General features: G+C 37.6%; 1 protein-coding gene across 1 annotated transcript in view; it reads left to right on the top strand.

Moving 5' to 3' along the window:
* LOC121297780 (cadherin-22-like) overlaps positions 1–25,148 on the top strand; it is a 190,667-nt gene that overhangs the window by 123,932 nt on the left and 41,587 nt on the right. The window contains exons 7-9 of the mRNA XM_041224277.1: positions 842–1,095; positions 1,910–2,046; positions 10,293–10,414. Of these exons, the coding sequence (XP_041080211.1) occupies positions 842–1,095; positions 1,910–2,046; positions 10,293–10,414 (513 nt within the window). The remainder of the gene's footprint in view (positions 1–841; positions 1,096–1,909; positions 2,047–10,292; positions 10,415–25,148) is intronic.

Below are 25,148 nucleotides of genomic sequence, written 5' to 3'. Positions count from 1 at the left end.
CTGAACACCCTCTGCCAGCCTGTGACGGGAAACTGCCCCATCTATATGAATGTGTTTGGAACTGGCAGGGAGGGGGTTAAATTCCTCCCTGCCAGGAAAACATGTGAGAATGTGGCTGGAGCTCTAATTGAATGATTAGTAATTATTGATTAATTGGGCTCCAGCCACAGGGGATAAAAGCCAGGGGAGAGGCCCTGGCTGGGAGGTGTGTTCTTTTGTTTGGGAGTTTGCTTTGTGCTGGAGAGTTTTGTGTTTAGAAGAAAGGAGTGTCTTGTTTTAAACGACCAAAAAATTAAAAAAAAATATACCGCTCTGAGCCTCTAGGTGGCGCTATCCCTTTTCTGACACCATGTGTGACAGGATGACAGAGGGCTGAGGCTCAGAGACAATGTAAAAGCAAAAAATAGTTATTTATTAAATTAAATAATCAAATAAACAGGCACAAGGGTCAACAGAAAGTGGTTCAAACCCAAATAATCAAAGTGAACTTACAAAATAAACAGTCAGGATACAAGTCTTTTAAAACAAGACACTCCTTTCTTCTAAACACAAAACTCTCCAACTAATCATTCAATTAGAGCTCCAGCCACATTCTCACATGTTTTCCTGGCAGGGAGGAATTTAAACCCCTCCCTGCCAGTTCCAAACACATTCATACAGACGGGCCAGTTCCCTGTCACACAGCCTTTCAGTCATGGGCCTCTCTCAAGTACAGATTGATTGTACTAAATTGTGTTGTGCAGTATTTGTTTTGTGATGGGGATTAAACTAATACTGAGGTAAGGTTGAGACCCTTAAACTCAGTGAACCCTGTAAACTGACCCATGTTTTGTGTGTTCAGCCCCTGGACTATGAGAACAAGCGAACCCACAATGTGGTGGTGGAGGCAGTGAATAAGCACGTGGACCCTCGCTTTGTAGACCTGGGGTCATTCCGAGACCAGACCATCGTGAGGGTCACCGTGACAGACTGGGATGAGCCCCCGCAGTTCCGGCCACCCGCCATTGTGCTGGAGGTGCAGGAGGACGCGAGGCTGGGGGCTCTGGTGGGGGTCGTGAATGCAGTGGACCCTGACCTGGACAATGCTCCTGTGAGGTACAACACATAAAGAGTTCATTTCTCACCCCAGCTACAAATACAAGCTATCAGTATCATGAAAGAGTACATCAGCTAGAGAGTACATCAGTGTCTCCTTCCCTCTATTTGATACCTGTCTCCATTCAATTCTAACTGTGTCCTTTGGTCGTGGTTTCTGTGCTGCACTTAAAGTATTGGCTGGGTTAACTCCTTTTGAGATTTTAAAGGTTTCCAGTAAGTTGACCCTAATCCTTCTTAAGACTGGATTTAGTTCTCTCACACAATCTTCAGAATTCAATTCTTTAACCCCGGGAATCAGGGCATTTCGCTGAACTCTCTCCCGGGCCACACTGTCTTTTTTGTATTGCAGGGACCAGAACTGAAATCAGTATCTAAGTGCTGCTTCACCTGTACATTATACAACCTCATTATAACCTCCTGACTTCATAACCAAACATTGTGGTTTAAATGCTACCCCACACTGTCTTGCTTGAGTCTTACCCCACTTGGACTCGTTGCTTACTTACTAAATATCTTGGTATTCCTGAGCAGATCTTTGTCTAATCCAGCTTGATAATTCCCAATTTGTCATTCCTAGGCAATGGATAACATTCTGGGGTAGCACTGCACTGAGACAGCACAGAGAATTATAAGAAAATCTTTTAGGAAATTAATCATTTCTAGATATGAAATGAAATTGAGGAATTATGACTTTTTGGCGTACCATCGCTTGATAATGACTTACATGGTCTACATTTTAAATAAAGTGCTTATCAATATATTGCATATTCACATAGCTGTGCTATTGTAACACACACTGTTTTTCATTCAGGTACTCTATAGACCCGAGCACAGACCTGGAGAACATATTTAACATTGACTTCATCACTGGTGCTCTCACCCTGGGCAAGATCCTGGACCGGGAGACGGCAGGCTGGCACAACATCACTGTGCATGCCATGGAAGCAGGTAGCGAGCTAAGATGTGGAGATTACTGCATGGCATGTTGTGGTCTAGTGCTGCAAGGCATCTTGTGGTCTACATAGAGTCCTCATAATCGCTTAATAAGAGAACAGTAAGTGACAAGTTACACATATGTGTATAAAGTGTATCAGATTACAGCCAAATGCAACGTGAAACATCTATAGGTGGCTAGGAGTGTATGATACAAGTCTGGTGAAAACTGGTGCAAAATCAAGGCTGTTATCATGTTCACCACGTAGAGCAATGGTATCCAACTCCATGGTACAAGATCTATTCCAGTCCTGGTCTTTATTCCAACCAGGTCCTAAATTATCAGCTTTAATTAATTAGATTAGAACCTGCTTGGAGTAAAAACATTGACTGGATTAGATCTCAAGTGCCGGAGTTGAGTACCACTGATATAGAGTATGATCGACAGAGGGACACAGTCAGCGCATCCGGGTTCATGTTTTTTGTTTTAATGAGGACCCTAAATATAACTCTGAAAACACACACTTGCAGATAGTTTACCTTGTGCCTGGTAGAAATTGGTTATTTATCACGCTTTCAGTATCCTTAATACACTTACGGAGACTCTCTCAATATATACATGTAGAGTAGGTGGAGAACAATCAGCTGTCTCTTAATTTGAATAGATTCAGAAAGGCAGCTCAGTGCTAATTCTCCCGACAAGCTCAAAGCAAGTGCAAGGCCAGGTCAAGACAGATTAATAGAATGAGAAGAATGCAATGTTGGAGCAACAGAACCACTCTGAATGACAGCAAACACCATAAGATAGTATGAGAAATATAAAACAATTACACAGCCATTTGACGCCAATGCAACTTAAAAGCTTAAATTCACATAATAGCTGGAATAAGAGGATACACAGAGTGTACCTGGAGGAAGGCTATTTTATCCTTGTAGACTTTATAACTCTGGCTTAAGTAAAATTGTACATGGTTTTGTGACATTGTGACCTTAAGTTGCTTTCCCCCCAGCTGGTGCTGTATTCAGACTTATTGCAAGGTGATAAGGAGGGCAGCAAACAGTCACTTTTACATCAACCTCCCATTAGCTTTGTCTCCACTCTGATACAGCCCATCTAAATGTTAGCTTCAGTGCTGGGGTAGTCGAATAAGAGCAAAGTGAGGTTACAAAGCTAGTGTTTACACACACATGTGCCTGCTCTGAATATGGAGTCACAGAGACCAACAAGTTCTTTATAGGAAGCTGTGTGGTCCAGTAGTTAAATAAATAGGCTTGTAACCAGCAAGTCTCCGGTTCAAATCCCAGCTTAGCCACTGACTCACTGTGTGACCCTGAGTAAGTCACTTAACCTCCTTGTGCTCCGTTTTTCGGGTGAGACATTGCTGTAAGTGACTCTGCAGCTGATGCATAGTTTACACACAGTAGTCTCATATCTTGTAAAGCACTTTGTGAGGCTGGTTTGGTATGAAAGGTACTATATAAATATGATTATTATTCTATCTAAAGCTAGTCATCAAAATATCTGTATACTGAGAGATAATCTGATAGATAAACATTACAGAGTACACTGCCTAACTGATCTAGGTGAAGCATCTAATCTGAGCAAATACATCAATTAACCAATTAATAGATTATTGTTCACCATTCTGAGAGTCCCAATTAAACATAAGAACATAAGAACATAAGAAAGTTTACAAACGAGAGGAGGCCATTCGGCCCATCTTGCTCGTTTGGTTGTTAGTAGCTTATTGATCCCAAAATCTCATCAAGCAGCTTCTTGAAGGATCCCAGGGTGTCAGCTTCAACAACATTACTGGGGAGTTGATTCCAGACCCTCACAATTCTCTGTGTAAAAAAGTGTCTCCTATTTTCTGTTCTGAATGCCCCTTTTTCTAAACTCCATTTGTGACCCCTGGTCCTTGTTTCTTTTTTCAGGCTGAAAAAGTCCCTTGCGTCGACACTGTCAATACCTTTTAGAATTTTGAATGCTTGAATTAGGTCGCCACGTAGTCTTCTTTGTTCAAGACTGAACAGATTCAATTCTTTTAGCCTGTCTGCATATGACATGCCTTTTAAGCCCGGAATAATTCTGGTCGCTCTTCTTTGCACTCTTTCTAGAGCAGCAATATCTTTTTTATAGCGAGGTGACCAGAACTGAACACAATATTCAAGATGAGGTCTTACTAGTGCATTGTACAGTTTTAACATTACTTCCCTTGATTTAAATTCAACACTTTTCACAATGTATCCGAGCATCTTGTTAGCCTTTTTTATAGCTTCCCCACATTGTCTAGATGAAGGTGCTGGTGCTTTGTAACACACAGTTTCCTTTTTATCAGACTAAAGCTCTTCTGTTTGTTTTTTTTAATCATTGTCAAAATCTAAAACAAAGATCTTGATTTTCAAAATAGAATTGTAACTGATTGTAATAGTTTTCTCAATGCATATGTTATTTAGGTAGTTTTTAAAGTGAATCTGTTTGCTTTATGCTTATGATTTGCTGGTTCTTTGGTGTATCAAGGTGCAAACCGGTGACCGTGAGCGTCTTAAACACTATGCAACAGAGCCAGGCTCATCTGCACTTGTGGTTATAGATCCTTTAACCTCATCTCATCTCACTGACAGGGGACAGGATCTGTAACACTAATGCAGCACACCACACTTCACGTTAGATAGGCATGGCTCTTTGTGCCAGAAAGTTTGGACAGGTACAGGAGTCTGACATGACTGCTGTCCAAGGTGCTGAACTAAATAACTGTCTGTGGAAAGCCTCTATTTCAGGATTTACTCCAGGGCCATGTTTAATAGGTAGAAAGGTATAGCTGTCTGCATAGTTGTTGTCGCAATTAAGAACACAATATTCAGCATATAGTATTGTACAGTTACTTAATGTATAACTTTCAATGTTGCAATGCTTATTTTTCCAGTTTTTTGTGAGCCCCTTTTAAAAGTAAACTCTGGGGTCCCTGAGTGGTTCACTTGATAAAGGCACAGCCGTGTGATGTACAGGGAGTCATACAGTCAGGGGAGCCTAGGGGTCTCTGAGTGTCTCCCTGATAAAGGCACAGCCATGTGATGTACAGGGTGAGTCATACTGTCTGGGGGAGTCCAGGGGTCTCTGAGTGTCTCCCTGGTAAAGGCATAAATGTGTTTGCTTGGCATTGCATTGGATGTGCTCCTGCAGGATAGGGATCCAAAACCATCAGGGCCTGTTTTTCCTCAATGTGCTGCAGAGGACCTTACTGAGCTCAAGCAGACACCTGCAGGGCTGGATTTTGTTCTCCAGAGGCCGATAGCTTATTGACAAGTTCACACCCTCAAGTTCCTGGGTGTAATAAATCAATTGGCTTGTTTTTTTGGATTGGAGGACACCCATTGATCCCCATTCTCCTGAGCTGTTTTGGAGGATTGTTGCGGTGAGGATATAATATCATTCTAAACAAAGGAGAAAATATGATGTAATATAACTGGGCACACCACATTTTGAAAAAAAAAGTTCTCTATTTGTCTCTTTGAAGTGATAATTATACATGACACCCATTTATAGTTTCTCCATATTACCCCATGTGGATCTAAGAAAACACACAACCTTGTAATGATTGCTGCAGCAAATGAAAAAAACGGGTATCCAATTCAAAATGTGTTCCACATAGCAAGTGGATTCCAAATACAACAGTACAAATACTAGAACATGCCTGGGGTGATAGGAGCTGTCAGTCTGCATTATCGGGATGACGAGAGGGCAGCTTTCTCTTTTCATGGTGCTCAGTCTATTGTAGGCAACTAGAACTAAAGAGCAGCTTTTGAATAGCTTCTTGACACAGACGTCTCAAATATCTGAGTAAAGAGCCACTTAGAATGACTGCAAATATCATAAAAAAGTATCTATATAAAAAGGGAAGAAAATACAATTTAAGTAGCCTCTCAAAATATGTATAATCCTTTTTTAAAACAATATAATAGGTACCATACTAGGTTAAAGAAAGCTTTACACAATATGACTTTATGAGCTATTTCACCTCAGCTATAATCTCACAAGGTTATATTACATCAGACTTGCAAGGCTGAAAGTTAGAAAACAGAAAAAAATTATGTTTGCAATATTATGCGTTTCTTTCGAAACTGCACCCGTGCAAACTACATGGTGAATGAAAGCACCTGCCTTCAAATATTTGTGAACTGTTTTATTGTATATGTAAATGTCTTTGTATGATTTGAAGATTTTCTTCTTCAGTTTCCAGACCAATATAGTTTAATAAAATATTTTTTGTCCTAGAGCAACAGACGTTTGTAGGAGTATAATTTGATAACTTTCTCTCAGTTAGTAACCTGAGGGGCAGTCAGTTCAGAGCCACGCTGCTGCACACACACATCCTGGCTATTTCAGGAAATGGATCCCATTCAAATAAAGGCTCTGGGCTACTCTGTGATTGACACTGCTGTCGGTTTATATTATTAAAATCCATCAGCCAAACCTTTTTGTGCCAATTTCATAGAGTCTATAAAAAATAATAAAAAAAATTAAATCCCGTGTCAATTCTTACCTGTATACGATTCTAGAATGTGTGTTGTGGATGCATTGCTGTTTCTGTGTAGATCGTTATTTGGAATGTTTAATAACAATTACAGACAAAGATGATGGAAAGACTTCTCCAGACTCCTGAAGTGAGGTGGCGAATCACATTAACATTGCTATGTGCACTGAAGCTCATTGGAGAAGCCTTGTGCATCAAAGTGTTGTGCCATGCTTTACTTTCCCACCCCACTTCAATAGAGACCTCAAGGACTGGAATAAAACACTGCAAATAACGATCTGAGCATCAACAACAAATATAAAGAAGCCACGGAATGAGACATTACAAAGGTAAGAAATACAATTCAGGGAAAATGTTAAAGGTACTGTATCTGTTTAAGATGAAATCCCTTCACATACATACAATAGGTGCTGGAGGGTGTCTTGAGTGTTGATAATTAATTTCATTTTAAATATCGTGATGGCAAATGAGGATCATGTCTCTGCCACGCTAAGTCACCTTGGGTGGGTGCATTTGCTCCTTGAAAGTAGCCATCACCACCGGAGTCCAAATGCCAATTTGTTGGGTGATCTGCAGCAATTCTTTAAGTAAACCATTCATTCAGCTTTCCAGAGAAATCAAGGGACCCCGGGTATACCAGAAGAACATGCCCCATAGCAGGGAAATGCCAAATCAGGTAGCCATCTCCTAATAAAGTGCTAGGTATGTGTGTGTATGGGTTCAATTAATATTTGAGTCTAATGGCTGTGGGTTGAATTGATTAATGATAACCTGGGGAACATCTCGAAAGAAGCTGTGAATATTTGCATTGATTGATGGGTTTACATTATAATTATATTGGGATTTGAAACCCTGCTTTCAAACGTGTGGATTAACACAGAAAGAATTGATTTCAGGGAGTGTTGTCTCAGAATGAGCTTTTATTATAAATCAACAGAGATGAAAGGTCACAGTGCCAGAGGAAGGGGGTGGAATCAGGACACACAGATATACAGAAGATTTTTAAATCAGCACACAAACTCTTTCTAAACACATTTTGCAACAGTGTGTTTGGAACCAGGAGGTGGACTCCTGGATACAGGAGTGACCTTAATATTGGAGGGACTCTACATGTCGTCAGGAGAAGAAAATCAGGACAGTAAAATAGTGGCCTTGATTTTAGACTGCAACATAAAGTTTTCACATCCCGGTTTGGTTTCTATAGTGCAAGAATTAAAACATGCTTGTTGGGTCCTTGGCATCAGCCAGTCATCAGGAAACTTCCATTAGTGCGAAGAGATCGAGTGCTTCCAGCTCCCAATCCAAACTGGGCGCTTACAGTTGTAATCAATGTGTTTTTGATCTGCTGCTGATGAAAAAGAATGAGTCCAAGAGGCATATGGACCCTAAGCATTAGCTACAGCTGGACTGTTTTAAAGCACAGGGAAACACCCTAGATTGCATCACCAACCTAGCTGCAGTTTTCCCGACTTACCCTTAAGAATCTAATTGAATTCCCTGGTGCTGTAAAAAAAATCAAACCGTAGTTAGGTTAAAATGACCAACAAAACTGACATGGTCCGGCTCTCAGCTTGCATGCAAGACATCGAGGCCTGGATGTCTGCCAATTTTCTTCAGCTGAACACTAGCAAATCTGAATTCCTTCTAGTAGGATCTAAAACTCAACTTAAAAATCTAAATGTAGCTGCCCTTAACCTCGGAAACCATCTGCTGCTGCCTTCCCGCACAGTACGAAGCCTTGGTGTACTTCTTGACAGCAACCTTTCCTTTGATGCCCACATCTCCTCTGTGGTCAAATCTTTCTTCTACCATCTTCGAAACATTTCCAAAGTCCATCCTTACCTTTCCCTCTCAGATGCAGAGATGCTTTGTAATGCATTTGTCTCTTCTCGATTCATGCAACTCTCTGTTTGGTGGTCTCCCAGCACGCACCATAAACTGACTGCAGATAATTCAGAATGCCACTGCTAGGATCCTTACCAGATGTATTGGCTACCTGTGAAGTTCAGGATTATTTTCAAAACTCTCCTGCTCACCTACAATGCCCTTCATCACATAGGTCCCAAGTACCTCTTGAACCTGCCTACCCTCTATGTCCCTGCCCACAAGTAGAGGTCCTCCGACTCTGGCCTGCTTGTTATCCTGAAGCAAAAGTGCACCACACTAGGAGAACACTCATTTAGCTTCATGACTCCGACTCTTTGGAGCTCTCTCCAGCTTAGGTGTGTGATGCTCCCACCGTTGCTTGCTTTAAATCAACTCTCAAGACCCACCTGTTCTCTCTTACATTTCTCTGTATTTAAAGTATTATGGATGTTCTTGTTGTTACTGCATCTTGTAAAGCGCTTTGTGATGGTGGTCCACTGTCGAAGGCACTACATAAAATAAAGATTGATTGACTGATTGATTGATTGATTGAACAAATATCCCATGGCTTCCAGCACAGGGTTTGAATTGCTTGGTAAACAATGTTTAGAGCTCTGTATACTATTATTTGAGGGATATCGTTGCATTTGATTTTATTGCCCATATTCAGAAGGCAGCTTACACAGCCGATACTGTACACTGTAGCTTGTGCAAACCCAACACAAACATAGATATTTGCCTTAAAGCATGTTCTTATTTGAAATCCCTTTAAGGTGTAGCATATTATTCAGTATATTAATGTGTTATGATAATATTTATTAAGCGTCCCATTGGAGCTGTGCTGATGAAACTTGGAGCTGCCTTTAGTGGGGCCTAAGGAGGGAGGGGGGGGGGGGGGGTGGATGTAGTGGAGCAGAGAATTGGTGAGTCAATTTGCTAAGTGAGCCGTAAATGAGAATGTAATACAAGCCACTTTGGGCTAATATTAGCATTCCATGTGGAAAGAAAAGTAGATACAATATTGAAATAATGTTTTAGTACATTTTTGTTGGGAAGGACATCCTTTATAAATATTTTTTTAGATAATCTGGGGATCTATGGAGGCACGTACCTGAGTTTTCCTTAGTAATAAAGCAAAGTGAAAGAATGGTGAAGCAAGGTAAGCATGGTAAAGCATAGTGAAAGCATGGTGAAGCATAGGTAAGCATGGCAAAACATAGGTGAGCATGTTAAAGGCCAGAGAGGTATGGTGAAACATATTAAAAAAAGGTACATGCATGGTATAACCATGGAGAAAACTGCTAAATTACAGTACCGTGAAAATGTATCACTCGAAAATTACATAAGGGCTTCTGTCTATGCATGCCAGACTTATATTTTAACATTTCCAAAGGACAATCTGCAACAGAAGCTGTAGCTAGAATTATGGAAGCCACACCAATACTGGGGATAGGTCTGAAAAGCAGTCTATCTAGTTGATGCTTGATGTATTGGTGGTCTCTGAGACAGTTGTATTTAAAGTACTGGAAGGTATAACAACCCCTAACTGGGAATATATTTACTGACCTTGTACCCCAGATAGATGACTGTTTAAAAACCATGGGGGTACATCTTAATACGAAGAGGGCTCCATAATGGCTCAATTTTTATCACAGTTTCTTGTACTCATATTTAAGGTGTGTTGATTCAATTTAGGAGATGCTATAAAAGGCTGGTTCTTAATTGTGTACCCTCCTATAGCGCTGATCCAATTGTGATGCAATTGGTAAAGACACCCTTTAGTTATTGAGAGTTTCCGCAGGTGGGGATGTGTGAACAGACAGCCGTATGAATTACGATGTATTCCTTCATGTATTCCAGATAACCCCTCTCAGGTGTCCAAGACATCTGTCAGCATCCGAATCCTTGATGTTAATGACAACCCACCCGAACTGGCAGCCCCTAATGAAGCGTCTATCTGTGAGGATGCGAAACCAGGCCAGGTTTGTACACCTCACTATGTATTCATATGCGGGTTTGTCTCATCTTTGTGTTCAATTGTACAAAATCCATGTGTGTTTTCCTGGTGTTAGCTCTGGAATAAGTTTATTCGTGTTTCAACACCTTATATTTTTATAGGAATTGTGGCAGAAGTGAAGTAAGAGAATAGAAGAATGTCACACAGCTTTGGTGACTTGTCAGAGAAATGTTGTGTTGCATGTCAGAAATGTATTAATGTGTTGGCATCAGGGGCTATCTCAGGACAATTAGGGTCCCTCAACCACATCTGGCACCTGGCTTGTTTTGGTAGAGCTTGGTCCCCAGGGAATCCCAGTCCTCAAATGCATAGAGATACTCCTGCACACACTTTAAAACGAGATACAAACATTTACAGTACTTTTGTAACAGTAAACAGACATCAACCAAATAAATCTAATTTATTTGGTTGATGTCTAATCAACAATACAAAAAATCACAGTCAAATATGTACAAATAAAAACAAAGTAAAGCTCAACATAAGAACATGAGAGTATAATAGATTTACGTACGAGAGGTGGCCATTCTGTGTTCATCTGGTTCCAAGTAGCTGACTGATCTCAAAACTTTGTCAAGTCGAGTCTTAAAGGATCCCAGTTTTTCTGCCTCAAAAAATATGACTAGGTAGCCCATTCCACACCATCACCACTCATTGTGCGAAGTCTCCTTCCTTCTGTCCTAAGTCTATCGCCACTTAATTTGTAGCTGTCTTCTGGTCCTGGTTTCTACACCTTTTAAGATTTTAAAGATTTCAATCAAGCTCTTCCTAATTCTTCTTTGCTTTAGGCTAAACAGATTCAGTTATTTAAAAAATATCTGACTAATGAACGTATATCTCTGAAAGAATACGTCAATGTAGGATCCGGAGCAAACTAGAACAGAATCGTTTTTTGTATCTGTGGTATTTTCTGAGCTATATTGACAGCTGCAAACCTGACTCATCACATGATAGGTTGTTGATTATTCACCGGTGGCTCCCTCACCTATAATTGGGCACTGGTTTTCCAGTAGGTCACTGGGTTACAGCTCTCAAAGCATCTCCTGACAGTGTCCTCGTTTATTATAGAGCTTCAACAGTATATTTTTCAGTATGCCGTATGTGGTCCAGTGGTTAAAGAAAAGGGCTTGTAACCAAGATGTCCGTGGTTCAAATCCCAGCTTGCTCAATGATTAATGTGTGATCCTCTGCAAGTCACTTAACCTTCTTGTCCTCTGTCTTTCGGGTCAGATGTTGTGGTAAGTGACTCTGCAACTGATGCATACTTCACACACCCTAGTCTCTGTAAGTCACCTTGGATAAAGGCATTTGCTAATAAAACAAATAACATAATAATAACATATACTTCACAAAGCTACCAGGCCATCACTAGGCTTCTGAAGGGATATCTAAATATTTGCTTACCCAAGAAAGTGGATATCTGTAAACAGTCCACTGTGGCAAGCAGGCTAACTCCATACCAGGAATTGGCAGTCCTTTTGTTTAAAATAATTTTTGACAACAGCTTTGAAAAACGTAATGTAACTTTGACTTTCATAATGTCCTGTTATGTGTGTTCTCGATCCCGATTTAGATTTTACATCAAGATATTCTATCTCACTATTGCCACAGTGGCAGAGGGGTGAATTACAGCTGACCATTCCCAGTTGTCACCCTCTCACTTTGGAAATTCAGTTTGAAAGCCTGGTAAATAATTACTCATCACAACAAGAGAGAAGAACAGATAACACACTTAATAATGGAAAACGGGTCCAAAATGAAATATTGCAGAAATGAAGATGGTATAAAGTATCTAATTAGGTTGCATTGATTTCAGAGTTCAGTTGTTATTCATCCAGCCTAACTGCATGAGAGAGAGAGAGAGAGAGAGAGAGAGAGAGAGAGAGAGAGAGAGAGAGAGAGAACGAGAACTGCATTGATCACTAAAGAGCCAGACCATTACCTTGCTAATTAATGAGTAGTGTCTGTGTGTTGCGCTATATATAGTAAAAAATAAATAAATAAATAAATAAAAGTCTAGTTGGATTCAGTGACTCTTTGTGTATCATTTGAAAAGATAGGAACAACTTGTTTTCTGATTCAGTTTAATATCCCTGGCATGTATGATGACGCAGAATCTGTGCAAGTCGAAGTCACATTGTCTCAAGATAGCTGGTACTTTGTGAATGCTTGGGCAATCGCTGTGCTGATGGAAATAGTATCAACAGAAGGTATGAACATGACATCAGCACAAATCAAGCCAGGTTTATTCGCCTTGAAATCATAAAAATAAAATAAAAATTGGCAGAACTGGGTTGGTGCAAGTCATCGAGAGATGCGTCAAAAATCACACTGGACATTTCCATCAATGCTTTCCATAAGTTTACCATCTAAAGCATCACCATTTTCTGTCAAATATGTACAGTTTTTGTTAGGGTTAAGCAATGTTTTAGCTGATGGACAATATTGTTGCACGGTCACCAGTACATATCTCTCTGAAATAAACAGTGGCTGTCCAGCAAAGCACAGCGCTCTGACAAACTCATTAACACAGTCATTCTGTGCTCTCTTTTTATTAAAGCACACGTAAAAGCTTCATAAACTGATTGCGTGTCTCTCAGTTCACTTTATTGTTTTAGTTTAATGTGTCGCTTATTTTTCAGTATGTTCTTTTATTGTCAGTTGAACATGTACCTCAGTGCAGCAGTATTTGCAGCGCTGTGTATCCTCTGCCTCATCTGATCCACTTCTGTTATTTTTGCTTTTTTTATACTTTGAAACATTCGTTTTCTTTTGAATATTCATAAACTGATTTACATTTTACTCTTTAGTTTTTGATCAAGCTAGTAATTACTGGGCCCAGCAATTGCCACAATAATCAGTCTTTGATTGTCTAACATAATCAGGTGATAGTGTTTGTGAAGTGACAGAGAACCACAGTTGAACGTTATTTGATCCTCTGGCGTCTAAACGTCTGCTGTGTCCTAAGATACAGTGAGGGCTGCTTATTACAATGTCGGATTCAAAATAAAACAACATTTTAATCAAAATACTGTGTATTTCCAAGAAAATAGTACCAGGGAAATATGGAATAATAGACAAAAATCAGATATTAATCAATAAAAAACGGACATCCTGTTAAAAAAAAAAAAAAAATCCTGTAATTTTTCTGTAAAATCCAGAATAAACCGTAAACGTGGAAGACTTTGTATCATTTTGTATTATTATTATTTCAAATGTTTGGCTTGGTGTGTAAAAACACTATGTTGTATTGCTATTATTGTTTACAGTCTGGGTGGGGTTAAATCCATCCAGATGAAATCGTGACAATGCGTGGTCAATAAACTGGCTGTTGAGCACGCGTATGAGAAAACCTGTGCAGAATGTGGTCGAAGGATAAACTGGGTAACTGATGGCCAGTTAATCCCTCGGCCACAACATAAAAACAAGCAGCTTTGGGTGAACTGGGTGGTGTGTTCAGAGGTGGAGCGAGGGTCGGGAGGTAAAGAGAATTCATATCAAATAAACAGTTGCTACGAGTGCAGGTTTGAAACCAGAGCGATACTTCTTTTATTTAGTGTTTGTTCCATGTCTGTTGTGTTTGTCTGTTTTGACCATTGTGCATTTTGCTTTGTAAAAATGTTTTGTTTTGTTTAAATGTTTTGTTTGTAATAAACGTTTGTATACTCTGGGATTATAATGGGCTCCTAGTATGTTTGTCAAACCTTTTCTAAAGGATCCCACATGCATTTTTACAATATTTCTGTTACAAATACACAGAGCTAAACTAAATAATCCTAGCAAGTCTTATCTATATGTGTATTGGCATCATTTTGTAAGACACACATTCTTCTATAAGAAACATGCAAACATTACAGTAAAAGCAAATTTGATTTTTTAATAGTATTTGATTTGAAGCTATTAGTAGCTTTGCAGATACTTCAATGCTACACCTCTGATTTACTTCATTCAACTTCAAGAGGTTGCATGAAGGACCTCAACATTGAGAACACATCAGTCACCGTGGAAACAGCGCTTGGTACTAGAAAGGTGAAAACATGAAGCTTCGGTAGTATGAGTCCTTGTAAAGGCAGAGCATTTGAATATCAAGTTTATCTGATTATTTTTACCACAGGAGGTGATGTTTTTGCAGAAAGAAGGAAATGGTAACATTCTGAAGCTACCCTTTGGTTCTTGTAAAATCTGCGTACACCACAGTATATTAAAGAGGTACAAAACTCAATTTCAAAGCCTTAATTATCACTCCTTTAAAAAGAATCCAAGTGAAATTCATGAAGCAGAAATAACAAGCTCTGCTGGAAATTATTCAGAAGCCAAATTATAACAAAGGGAGTGGGGCGGAAAGTAACATGTAGATCCGCACTAAATTTGCAAAGCCCCTAACCTTGGTCTTTTAACAGCTTTTTAACTCTAGAAGGTCTGTCTAATGTTAAATATCCCACTGGCGACCTGGCCCTTTATATCTTTTTACTCAGGCACTGTGAGAGACAGCCCTGCTTGAGGAGGAGAAAGAGGAGAATCTGAGCTTTAAAATGAAGCCTTATTCCAGCATTAGACCATGTAAGGAGACCAGTTTAGTCAGATTGGAGGGTTTAAAGCCCAATTGTGCTTGTATTTTTTTTTATTGAGCGTGAAAAAATTGATTTGGGCAGGTGCCTAATTAAGTATTACATTTGGATATATTTTGAATAGTTTTAAAGTCTTAACAATTTTTTTCAGTGAATTGGAAAAAAAAAAAAAAGAAGTCAGTTTTTCACTGTGGAAATCCAGACAGTGGGAGAAACTGAAGCTCTGACACAAATTTGGGCAAAACTCACAAAAATAGTAAATTATATTCTTAAGTCTTTTCTTAAATGACTTTGTATAATGCTGACCGTAGGACAACCGTGCAGAATTGTGGAAACTGCATTATTATCCTACTGTAAGCATTCAATACATGTATTAATTAAATTAATGAAGTGCTCCCCCAGTGCTTTCTTCCACCAATATGAAAGAATTTAAAACATGCTATATTAAAAACCAGAGCAATGCATCAATAGCTGCCATCTTCCAACATACCGTACCATATAAACAAATTGAGTTCACTTGAAACTGCATTGTGAACAGTAATGTACTCGGTCCTGAAAAATGTAAAAAAAAACAGTTTTAGTTCACATCCTAATGAACTTGGTCCCTTTGCTCGCAAATAAGTGTGAACAGCAAGCACACTGATACACTGTTTCAAACGAAAGGAACCAGACCGAGTCCGTTTGAAATGGACCCAGTGCGAATACAGTCTTAGGCACAGTCTGGTAACAAGGCGGTATTGCAACTGAGAATTTGTTTTCAACGTTTTTTGATTAAGAAAAAGAATGATTGACTGATTTGTATTTCAGGTGAATGTTTAGTAATTAAGCACATAAAACACAATTGCAAATAGTGCAGTTGCTATTTTTTTTACAATGGGGAACAACAGCAGAGGTGATTGTGAACTTATGCTCCTGATTGGGCGGGTTTTCAGGAAGGAAGTGGGTGGGTTTTTGTAAAAGTAGTGGGCAACCCTGAAGGAGACAGCCATGAATGCGAGTGTTTTGCAATGGTACTGCTGCGCTGTAAGACAGACCTACCCCGGTGCAGTAAACAAACATTTTCACACAAAATCTTTATAAAAGAGGAGAAATGGCGACATCAAATGCACAAGGAGCTATTTTATGATATATATATATATATATATATATATATATATATATATATATATATATATATATATATATATATATATATATATATATGTTTTTTTTGTGTTTGTGGATCAGATGCATGAGACAAGAGCTGTTAGAGTTAGGTTGCCATGGTTGCCACCTTACTGGCCATTCAAGCCACAGTGAATAGCTTTATATTGCACAACATGATCAGGGATCCCTGGGATGAATAATTTGAATGCATTTTTTCTTTCTTTTTGTTCTTTTTTGTTTGCACATTTTTCAATTGTTCAGTCTTTTTTGGTTGCAAAGCCCCTAACCTTGGCCTTTTAACAGTTTTAAAATAATCTTTTACAATCTTTCTCAAACCAATAATAACCAATTATCTCCCCAGGAGAGATCTGCCTAATAGAAAACAACCAAAAAGCTGTTTCAATTTTCCAAGGCATCCAACAGAGACCAATGGCTTTAGAGCTCACATTTGATAATGCGCAGCTGTGTCAAAGTAAATGTCAGCTAAGTGCAGGCAATACATATTGAGGAATACATATTGAATAGAAAAATAATTTTAAATTACTATTCATAATTAGGCTAGTTTCATGCTTTCTTTTCTTCATGATTAAAGCACAGTAGTTTAACGTGAGAACAAAAGGACTAAACCCCAAGCTGTAAACGCCATTATAATTCCTTTCTGATTATTTTGTAGGTTGATATATTCTGAGTTTGAGGGCTTTGGCTGAGCACAGGGTACAAGGTAATTCAAATTAACCATGACTGGGTTGAGATCTTTACTCTTAAAATGCTGGATCTACAGTTTTGTGTTCATTGTAAATTGTATTTTCAGTGCACCTATATCATGGAAGAATGTTGTAAACGTCAATCAATACATTATATTTAAGTGTACAATTGAAAAGGATTCTGAGAAGCAGATCAAGATCAACTAACTTTCAACTGGGGCTCTGTCAACCCTGGTTAGGACTGTGGGCTGGCAGAACTCGATTGCTCCACACTGGTGGAAGTCCAGTGCACTGGAGTGGAGAGGACGGTTTGAAATCTCAGATATATATATATATATATATATATATATATATATATATAATATATATATATATATATATACACACACACACACACACACACACACACACACACACACACACACACACACACACACAGTGAAACTCTGATATAATGTACTGCCTTGGGACCGTAAAAACAAATAGCGGTATGTTCTAACCGAGGTATGTAATAACCAGCACAAGAATCAAAACCTAGTACAGTACTAATGGATTAATGTACATATCCAATATATGCAGCTTAAAGGTTATTACAGAAGAAATAATATAAAACAATGTAACGTGTAACTAGTACTGTACATTACTATACAGTATGTAACAATCTGTATTTTAATTATTTAATACAGTAATTCTATGTTGCCTTGCATAAAGATCGTCAGCCAAATTAATTAGAAAAAATAACAAAAAACATGTAATTAATGTACTGAATAATGCTGTACTGTAATTAGTAAAGTAAATAAACTAATAAAAGAAATACAGTACAGTAATAATAAATTGCAGAAATAATAAAACTGATAATAATAAAACTAATATACAAGTCAATAAACATTACCATACAGTTCAGGTACAGTACAGTAATCATTGCCTGGACTCTATTTTAAGAAATCTTTTAGGCCCTGGCCACACTAGCGTTTTAGAATCGAGCTTAGGGTTCTAAACTTGTTTAAAAGTGCTTAAATCAATTTGCATCCACACTAAACACAGTTCATAACTTAGTTCAAAAGCCAAGTTTGAAACCTACTCAAGAGGTAGTCTCAAACTCAGTTGTCGGCATAACTGGGTTTCACAAACTGGTTTAACTGTAATCCGGACGTGAACCGTGTTTGGGTCTGGTTACACAGTATCCTCCGATATCCCTTAGTGCTTTGCGGAGGTACTTTGCCATAATCCCCCTGGTTACATGAGACGAGAATAAAGAAAAGACAAACCCTAATTAAAATACAGGAGGATGTATTCTTGTCATATTCTATTGGCAGGCAGATATGCTAATGTACAGTGTGTACATTATATCGCAGGTACGTTGTAAATGGGTTCAACTCATGTATATAATATATAACTGTACATATATATATATATATATATATATATATATATATATATATATATATATATATATATATATATATATATAGTGTATGGTTTTATATAAGATGTATGTGTTACCAAAAAATTCTACATAAAGATGATCTTTGACTTTTGTGTAATGTTCGGCTACAGATTGGATTGTAGACTGGAGATGGAACCAGCTGCAGCCCAAGGTTGATCAATTGTACCGTATACAGAAGTAAATGAACAACCGGTAACAAAAATGTCAGAAAAAAATGTTTATGGTTTTAAAAATAAAATATGTTTACAGACGGACACACAATATACCACTTAAAGATATCAGAATACCATTATACTCCATTTTCCTGACATCATACAAAACCATATAATAGGAGTTTCATTCCAAATACTCACCTGTTACATCACCAGTGTTGACAGGACCAGATGAATATGAGTCTTTAACCACAGGTTTGACATGCAATTCAGCTTAAGAGTTTCCGATTCAGCTTGTGTCTGTCTCCGTGACGGTGAGTAACAGCAGGCTGTTTTTCTGTATTTGTAAGCAATATATTTTAAGACTCATTTTTTTAGAGCTTTTACAGAACAATACAATTCTGAGTGATATCTCATTAGAGACCCACTAACAGACCTGCATTGCATCTTTATTCCATTACGATACACCACTGGTGTGTCAAAAAAAAAAAAAAAAAAAAAAACCCAAAATACATTGTTGTACCATTCTACAAGCCTTATTCCATTGCAGATGAGCCACAACTTTGTAAAAATCAGTGAAAATCTCATTCAAAATAATACAGTCCCTTTTCATGGTTCAAGTTCATGGTCTGTGATAACAGGACAGGTTATACCGTACAATCAAAGTTTGAATAGTCTGAAAGGTTTCATTATTATTATTATTATTATTATTATTATTATAATTATTATTATTATTATTATTATTATTATTATTTTATTATTATTACTAATAATATAAGTAGTAAATGTTCACATCCTGTATAAATGAATGGATTTGACTGCCATATTTTTTACATCTACCCTGTGACCCCTATAAGATAATAAGACAACGCATGCCAGCTGCAGTTAGGCTGTTTGCTATATCTATATATAGCCCACAGTAAACATACACAGATCATAGACACATGAAAAGACATTCAAACCTGTAAAATATGTAAATATCTTTGTAAAGATAAAACTAAAATCGCAAACAGAGAAAATATATGTTCAGTCATAAGAAATGCATCATGCAAAACTAGCAACCTTGTTTATGGTATATATTGCCGAAAATGTAACTAAATAAAATATGTAGGAGAGACAGGTAGAACATTATATAAAAGAAAATAGAATCACCTCTCACCTACAAATAATAATAATAAAAAAATAGTTCAACACTTTACACAACATGATCATAATATGGATGACCTACAATTTGATGTTTTGGAAATTGGATAAAGTACAATACAGAAGATAACAGAAAATAAATGGATAGACTCAATACCTCAATGTCTGGATGTTTAAATAGAAAGGAACAGTGGATCATTACATCATTAACTATGTGGTAAATGACATCACAAGCAAATGAATAGATTTAAATAGAAACACGCAAGTGTAGTTAAATGGGCATGAAAAGCCCTCAAGCACCCCTGCTGTTTGTATAAAAAAAAGAATAGCAACAGAATGATTGACAATATGCCTTCTTGGCAACGTGGTCTTGACTTGGAACAGTTTTTAAAACATCAGCAGACACAAATGCTATCCAGTTTTTAATTTTTTAATTTCTGAAGAGGAAGCAAAATGTAATTAAATGTAATTAAAGAAAATTCTGCAACAGTAAACAAAAAACTTTGAGCCATATACAAATTGAATAATGTAAGAAAGCAGAGAAACTAAAGTCATTCATTAAAACGTTTGCATCTAATTCTTACTTTACTATTACCACTTATTAATTTTTATTAATTATTAGTATTATTATTATTACTAAGCATTGATGTTACCAAGCTGCTGTCGAGTTGCCTGAGCAGTTATGGTCGATGAGGTAAAGTTCTCCAGTCTAACTTGCAGGGGAGCAGAATCCAATATCTAGATTGAATAGGAGTGAATGGCTCCCCCTGCAGTCCACACAATAGTGCTCTTACTGCCCCAATTCCAAGATACAAAAGAAGGATTCCTGGTCTGGGTCTGTACTTGAGTCATGGAACTTAATGGACAGTATAACCTCATCAAAATCTGTACAAAAGCAGCAATCTTTTTTCATGCTGCAACCATACGTTATTTACTGGAGTAAATATCAAATGACAGGTATCAGATAGTAAAATCTAGAGGAGATGAATCAGATTGTAAAGGAAATACTAATCCTAGCCTGAAGAGCCACAGGCAGTCATACTGATGCACATTTTAAACAGAAGCTCAGACAGGGAAGTGACAGCTTGCAGGAGGCCAGCGTTTTCATTCACTTTGCTTCTGGGCCAAATTATTTACAGATGTGCTCATCCAAAGCCCTCCAACATCAGGATTCAAAGATGTTATGGTTAATTATCCTTTGTCAATTTCTTCCATTGTATTACATTATGAGATATTTCAACAGTGAAGGCAATATCTTGCCATCATGTGAATGCATATTTCACATACTGAATTTAAATCTAACTTTTGAGTTCAGTTTTGATTAATTTTTGTTTTATTAGTTTGCTTTTATTTACTTTATTAAAGAAAGAAAAAAACTTAAAAGCTGAAATGCAACCTTTGTGTGCATAAATATAGAATCTTGTTCTTTATTTGATTGATTTTTACCCAAAAGAAAGTAAGAAAGAAAGAAAGATGTGTGTTATGTGGGGTACCCCTTTTAAATTTCCACAGTAATTTTGCAGTTTTCCTCCATGCTTCCTCCATGACTATACTATGTATTTGCCATAGTTTACCATGGATTGCCTTGCTTTTTAATATGCTTTAACAAACCTAATAAGTTTTACAGTGCTACCCTCGACTTTACAATGATTTCACTATGCTTTATCAACCTTTGCTTTACTATGGAAAACTTTTATACAAGACTGTGATCTAAATTCAGAACATCAAACACATTTTAAATGTCCCACCGCAGCCCCGCTGTGTTCATTCACTGACTAGTTTGGGAAGAAACATGCTGTGCTATCCTTACAAGAGTATCTTCAATGGCACTGCAGTCAGTGGCACAATGCAAGACTTCTGAATTCATCCTGACATGACAATCAGCAATGGTATGACCAAGCAATACACATTGCCAATCATCCATTGCAGTGCCATGTACCTTATCAGCACTAGACAGGCACTGTGTTGCTATATCAGGATCCATTTAAGGGCATTTTACTTCAATATACTGGCAATGCTGTGTACTGCTAATGGGCTAACAGGGGCAACTCCTAAAGTTTCACAGCTGAATTACTTACTAGTGAGCATGTCTGGAGGTTTTTGAAGGGAGCTATTAATATAAAGTCTAATTAAGCAGCAATGCTTAAGGGAGTTCCCTTTTATTTAATCAATAAATACTCCTACATGTTCAATAAGTAGCTGGAGGTTTTGGTTTGTTTTTTGACAACACCATTAAGAACAGTCCTTGTTATACTGCTCAGTCTCTTATATATCTAAAGTGGTTAATAGAAATATTGAGTTTCAATATGTATAGGTTGTCCTATGAATAGCAGACACATTATTAGTTCAATTAGCTTAAAAAGGGGTTATAACTCCTGTGACAGGTATGGCTAAGCGGTGACGGAAGGCCAGATGCAGGAAGAATAACAGCACTGCAGATAAGGTGCAATGGTGCTTGCGCCATTTTATTTTCAAACAACAAAAATAAAAGGTTTGAACAAAAAAGACTTGCTCACAGAGCACAAAAATAACTAATTAAATAAAACAAATCTCGAACACAATAATATGATCGGGCTGGGCAATAGCCTTCTCTGGTCTAGTTTTAGTGCTCTCACTCTCCACTTCTGAACAGAGCTGCAGGTGTTTATGCACGATGTTTCAAATTAGCAACTGGCAGAGGATGGGCTGCCAATCTCATCTGCTAGAACAAAATAAAAACAATAACAAAACAAACGCACAGCTGCGCTGTCATATCTAAATACATAAATACAATAAATAAATCATAATGCACAAACACAAAACAACACAGGGGCTGAGGGGAGACCCCGTTCCAAAAATAACTGTACAGGGCTGCTCGCCCTGTTAGAACTTCATAAATCTTATTGTGGACTTCCAGCCGCTATATAGGTCTTGAATGGCAAGTTTTGAAATGCATGGATTAAGATTGTAAAACACGATATGAGGTTAAAGGGTGATGTCAGGGTTATTGCTTTTCTTTCAGAAAGTCAGTTTCACTTCCGAGGTCACCCTGCCTCAGCAGTATCTTACGGGGTCAAAGGTTTACTGTCTGCAAAGCATTTCAGTCAATAGAGGAAACAGCTGATTGGGTAATGTGAAGAAAGTGGTGTGGTCATCTTTACTCCCCAGGTGACATTACCAATCTAAAAGCAAGGCCAGACTTAACCTAGTGTAGTACCACACTCCAGTCTTTAATTAACTCCTGCTATTTGAAAGGTGAGAAATTCATATTAGTGTTACAATATGATGAACAAACACCCTGAGAGTGCTTAAGAAAAGGGATTACATGTATTACATTACCTACTTGCTTGGTTCTAGTTTTGTAAAATGAACAGGCATTTTACTTTTTAAATACATTGGAGTTCATTAAAAACTGTAATCAACTCTGAAAATATGGACACTCATGTTAACAATGGAATACATATGGAATGCACAACTGAGACCTTTACAGGAATGGAAGACAATGACATGGAACATATTCATTTGCTAGCTAAAAATCACTGTGTATAGATATGCTATCTAGATTCTCATAACCATTTTAAGTTGAAATCATATTTAGTATGTGTATGTGTATACTGTATTTTATCATATTTTGTTATTGTATTTTATGTATCTTCAATATCGGTCAAATGTCGTTTCATTTTTTTTTCAAAACCTACTTACTGGAATATACAACCATTTGGATGTTAGAACTTGGGGGCGCGGTTACATAATAATAATAATAATAATAATAATAATAATAATAATAATAATAATAGCAGCACAGTTAGATTTTTATCCCACAAATCCTCCTATTATTGGTTTTCTCTTCGCACAGTTGCTTTGCATATTTAAACAGTAGCCAGTTGTGTAAATGTGCTCAATGGTTTATGTTGCTGTTTTTTTTTTTAATGCATATGGAAAGTATTCCATATGATCCCAATATAATGCCAGTGTATTACCCTTAAAATGTAACTCAAATAATAATTGCGTGCATTTTCCATGCATTGCACAGACATTCACTATAACAGTTTAAAAAATGACTGACATTTTAGCAACCATGTATTTTTATTTAAAAACCTGCATATCGAAATAATGTGTTTTTGTATTGCAGGTTACTCATTCCATGAAGTGTCTCTATTTACTGTGTATTTACAGAATAGTTACATAGCAAATACCTGTGGGCTTACACAATTACAGTGGTATTATAAATAGTTACAATGCACTTAGAATGTACATCTTTTTGCGCAATATATGTAAGTACACAATTGTATCAGAAAAAGGTTAGCTTTAGAGTTAAGTTTAGGGCTAGGGATAGGGTTAGGGTTAGGGTTATATCATGCAAAAAAATATATACATTAAATACATTGTAACTATGAAACAATATAATGATCCAGCTAATTCAAAGGGATTTGGACCTTCTCTGTAGCTGGGCAAAGGTGTGGCAAATTAATTTAAATGTTAAGAAATGTAAAGTATTGCACATTGGGCATAATAATCCATGTTAGAAGTATAAAATGCACGGGATGGAAATAGGGATGAGGACTTTGAAAAGGATCTCAGGGTTATAGTGGAGTCATCATTAAAAGTATCTCTCCAATGTGGTGAGGCAATTAAAAAGGCAAATAGAATGGTTGGCCGTATTGCAAAAAAGCATGGAATACAAGTCTAGAGAAGATTATCAGGTGCCCTAGTTAGACCTCACTTAAGTACTGTGTGCCATTTCGGTCACCTCACTACAAAAAAAAAAAACATCATTACACTTCGAGAAGCTAAAGAGAAGGGCAACTGGACTGATCCCAGGACTGAGTGACATGAGCTGTGAAGACTGGTTAAAATAATTAAATCTCTTCAGTCTGGAAGAAAACAAGGGACAGAGGGGACTTCATTTAATACTTTACACTAAAAAATGGTAGAGATAAAGTTAACCCAAGAAACGACTTCAAATTCAGCACAGAGAGGAAAACAATGGTGCATACATGGAAGCTTTTACACAGAGAGTTATAAATGCATGGGATATTCTGTGCTTTTAAATGAGTTCCCTCCAGTTTGGGAGAACGGTGTGCTAACAAGGGACACGCCTAGATGGGCCAAATAGCCTTTTCTCGTTCCCAAACTTTTTTTGTGTTCTTATGTTCATTGTGTTTTAGTTATGATTTCCACAACCCCATTACAGCTATACTATATCAGGGCAACACAATGGATTTTGAGCATTATATTGCGCAGTACAGCAGTCCTAATATGATAGCACACTGTCTGTCTGGTACTGTCATGGCACACAGTGCTACTCTAATGGATTACCAGCAGTGTGTCTGCGAGATGTCATTATGATGTCATTAGTATGTCAAAGTATGACACAACTGTGGTACCGTGCTAACAATGGAAGCCTCCTGAATTATTGAAGACAGTTGAACAGGTTAAAGAATCGAGTATAATTTATGTTTCAATCAGGTGTCAGGTCATCTCAGACCTTCTCAATAAGGAGTATTTAGTATGACAGGCGCTGGAGGCCACTTGGTGGTAGATGAGCACCAGCATTATAGAC

The sequence above is a fragment of the Polyodon spathula genome, chromosome 23 (genome assembly GCF_017654505.1).
Source record: "Polyodon spathula isolate WHYD16114869_AA chromosome 23, ASM1765450v1, whole genome shotgun sequence".
NCBI classification, from domain to species: domain Eukaryota; kingdom Metazoa; phylum Chordata; class Actinopteri; order Acipenseriformes; family Polyodontidae; genus Polyodon; species Polyodon spathula.
Note: the sequence above shows the minus strand (reverse complement) of the source record. Positions and strands in the feature narration are given on the sequence as shown.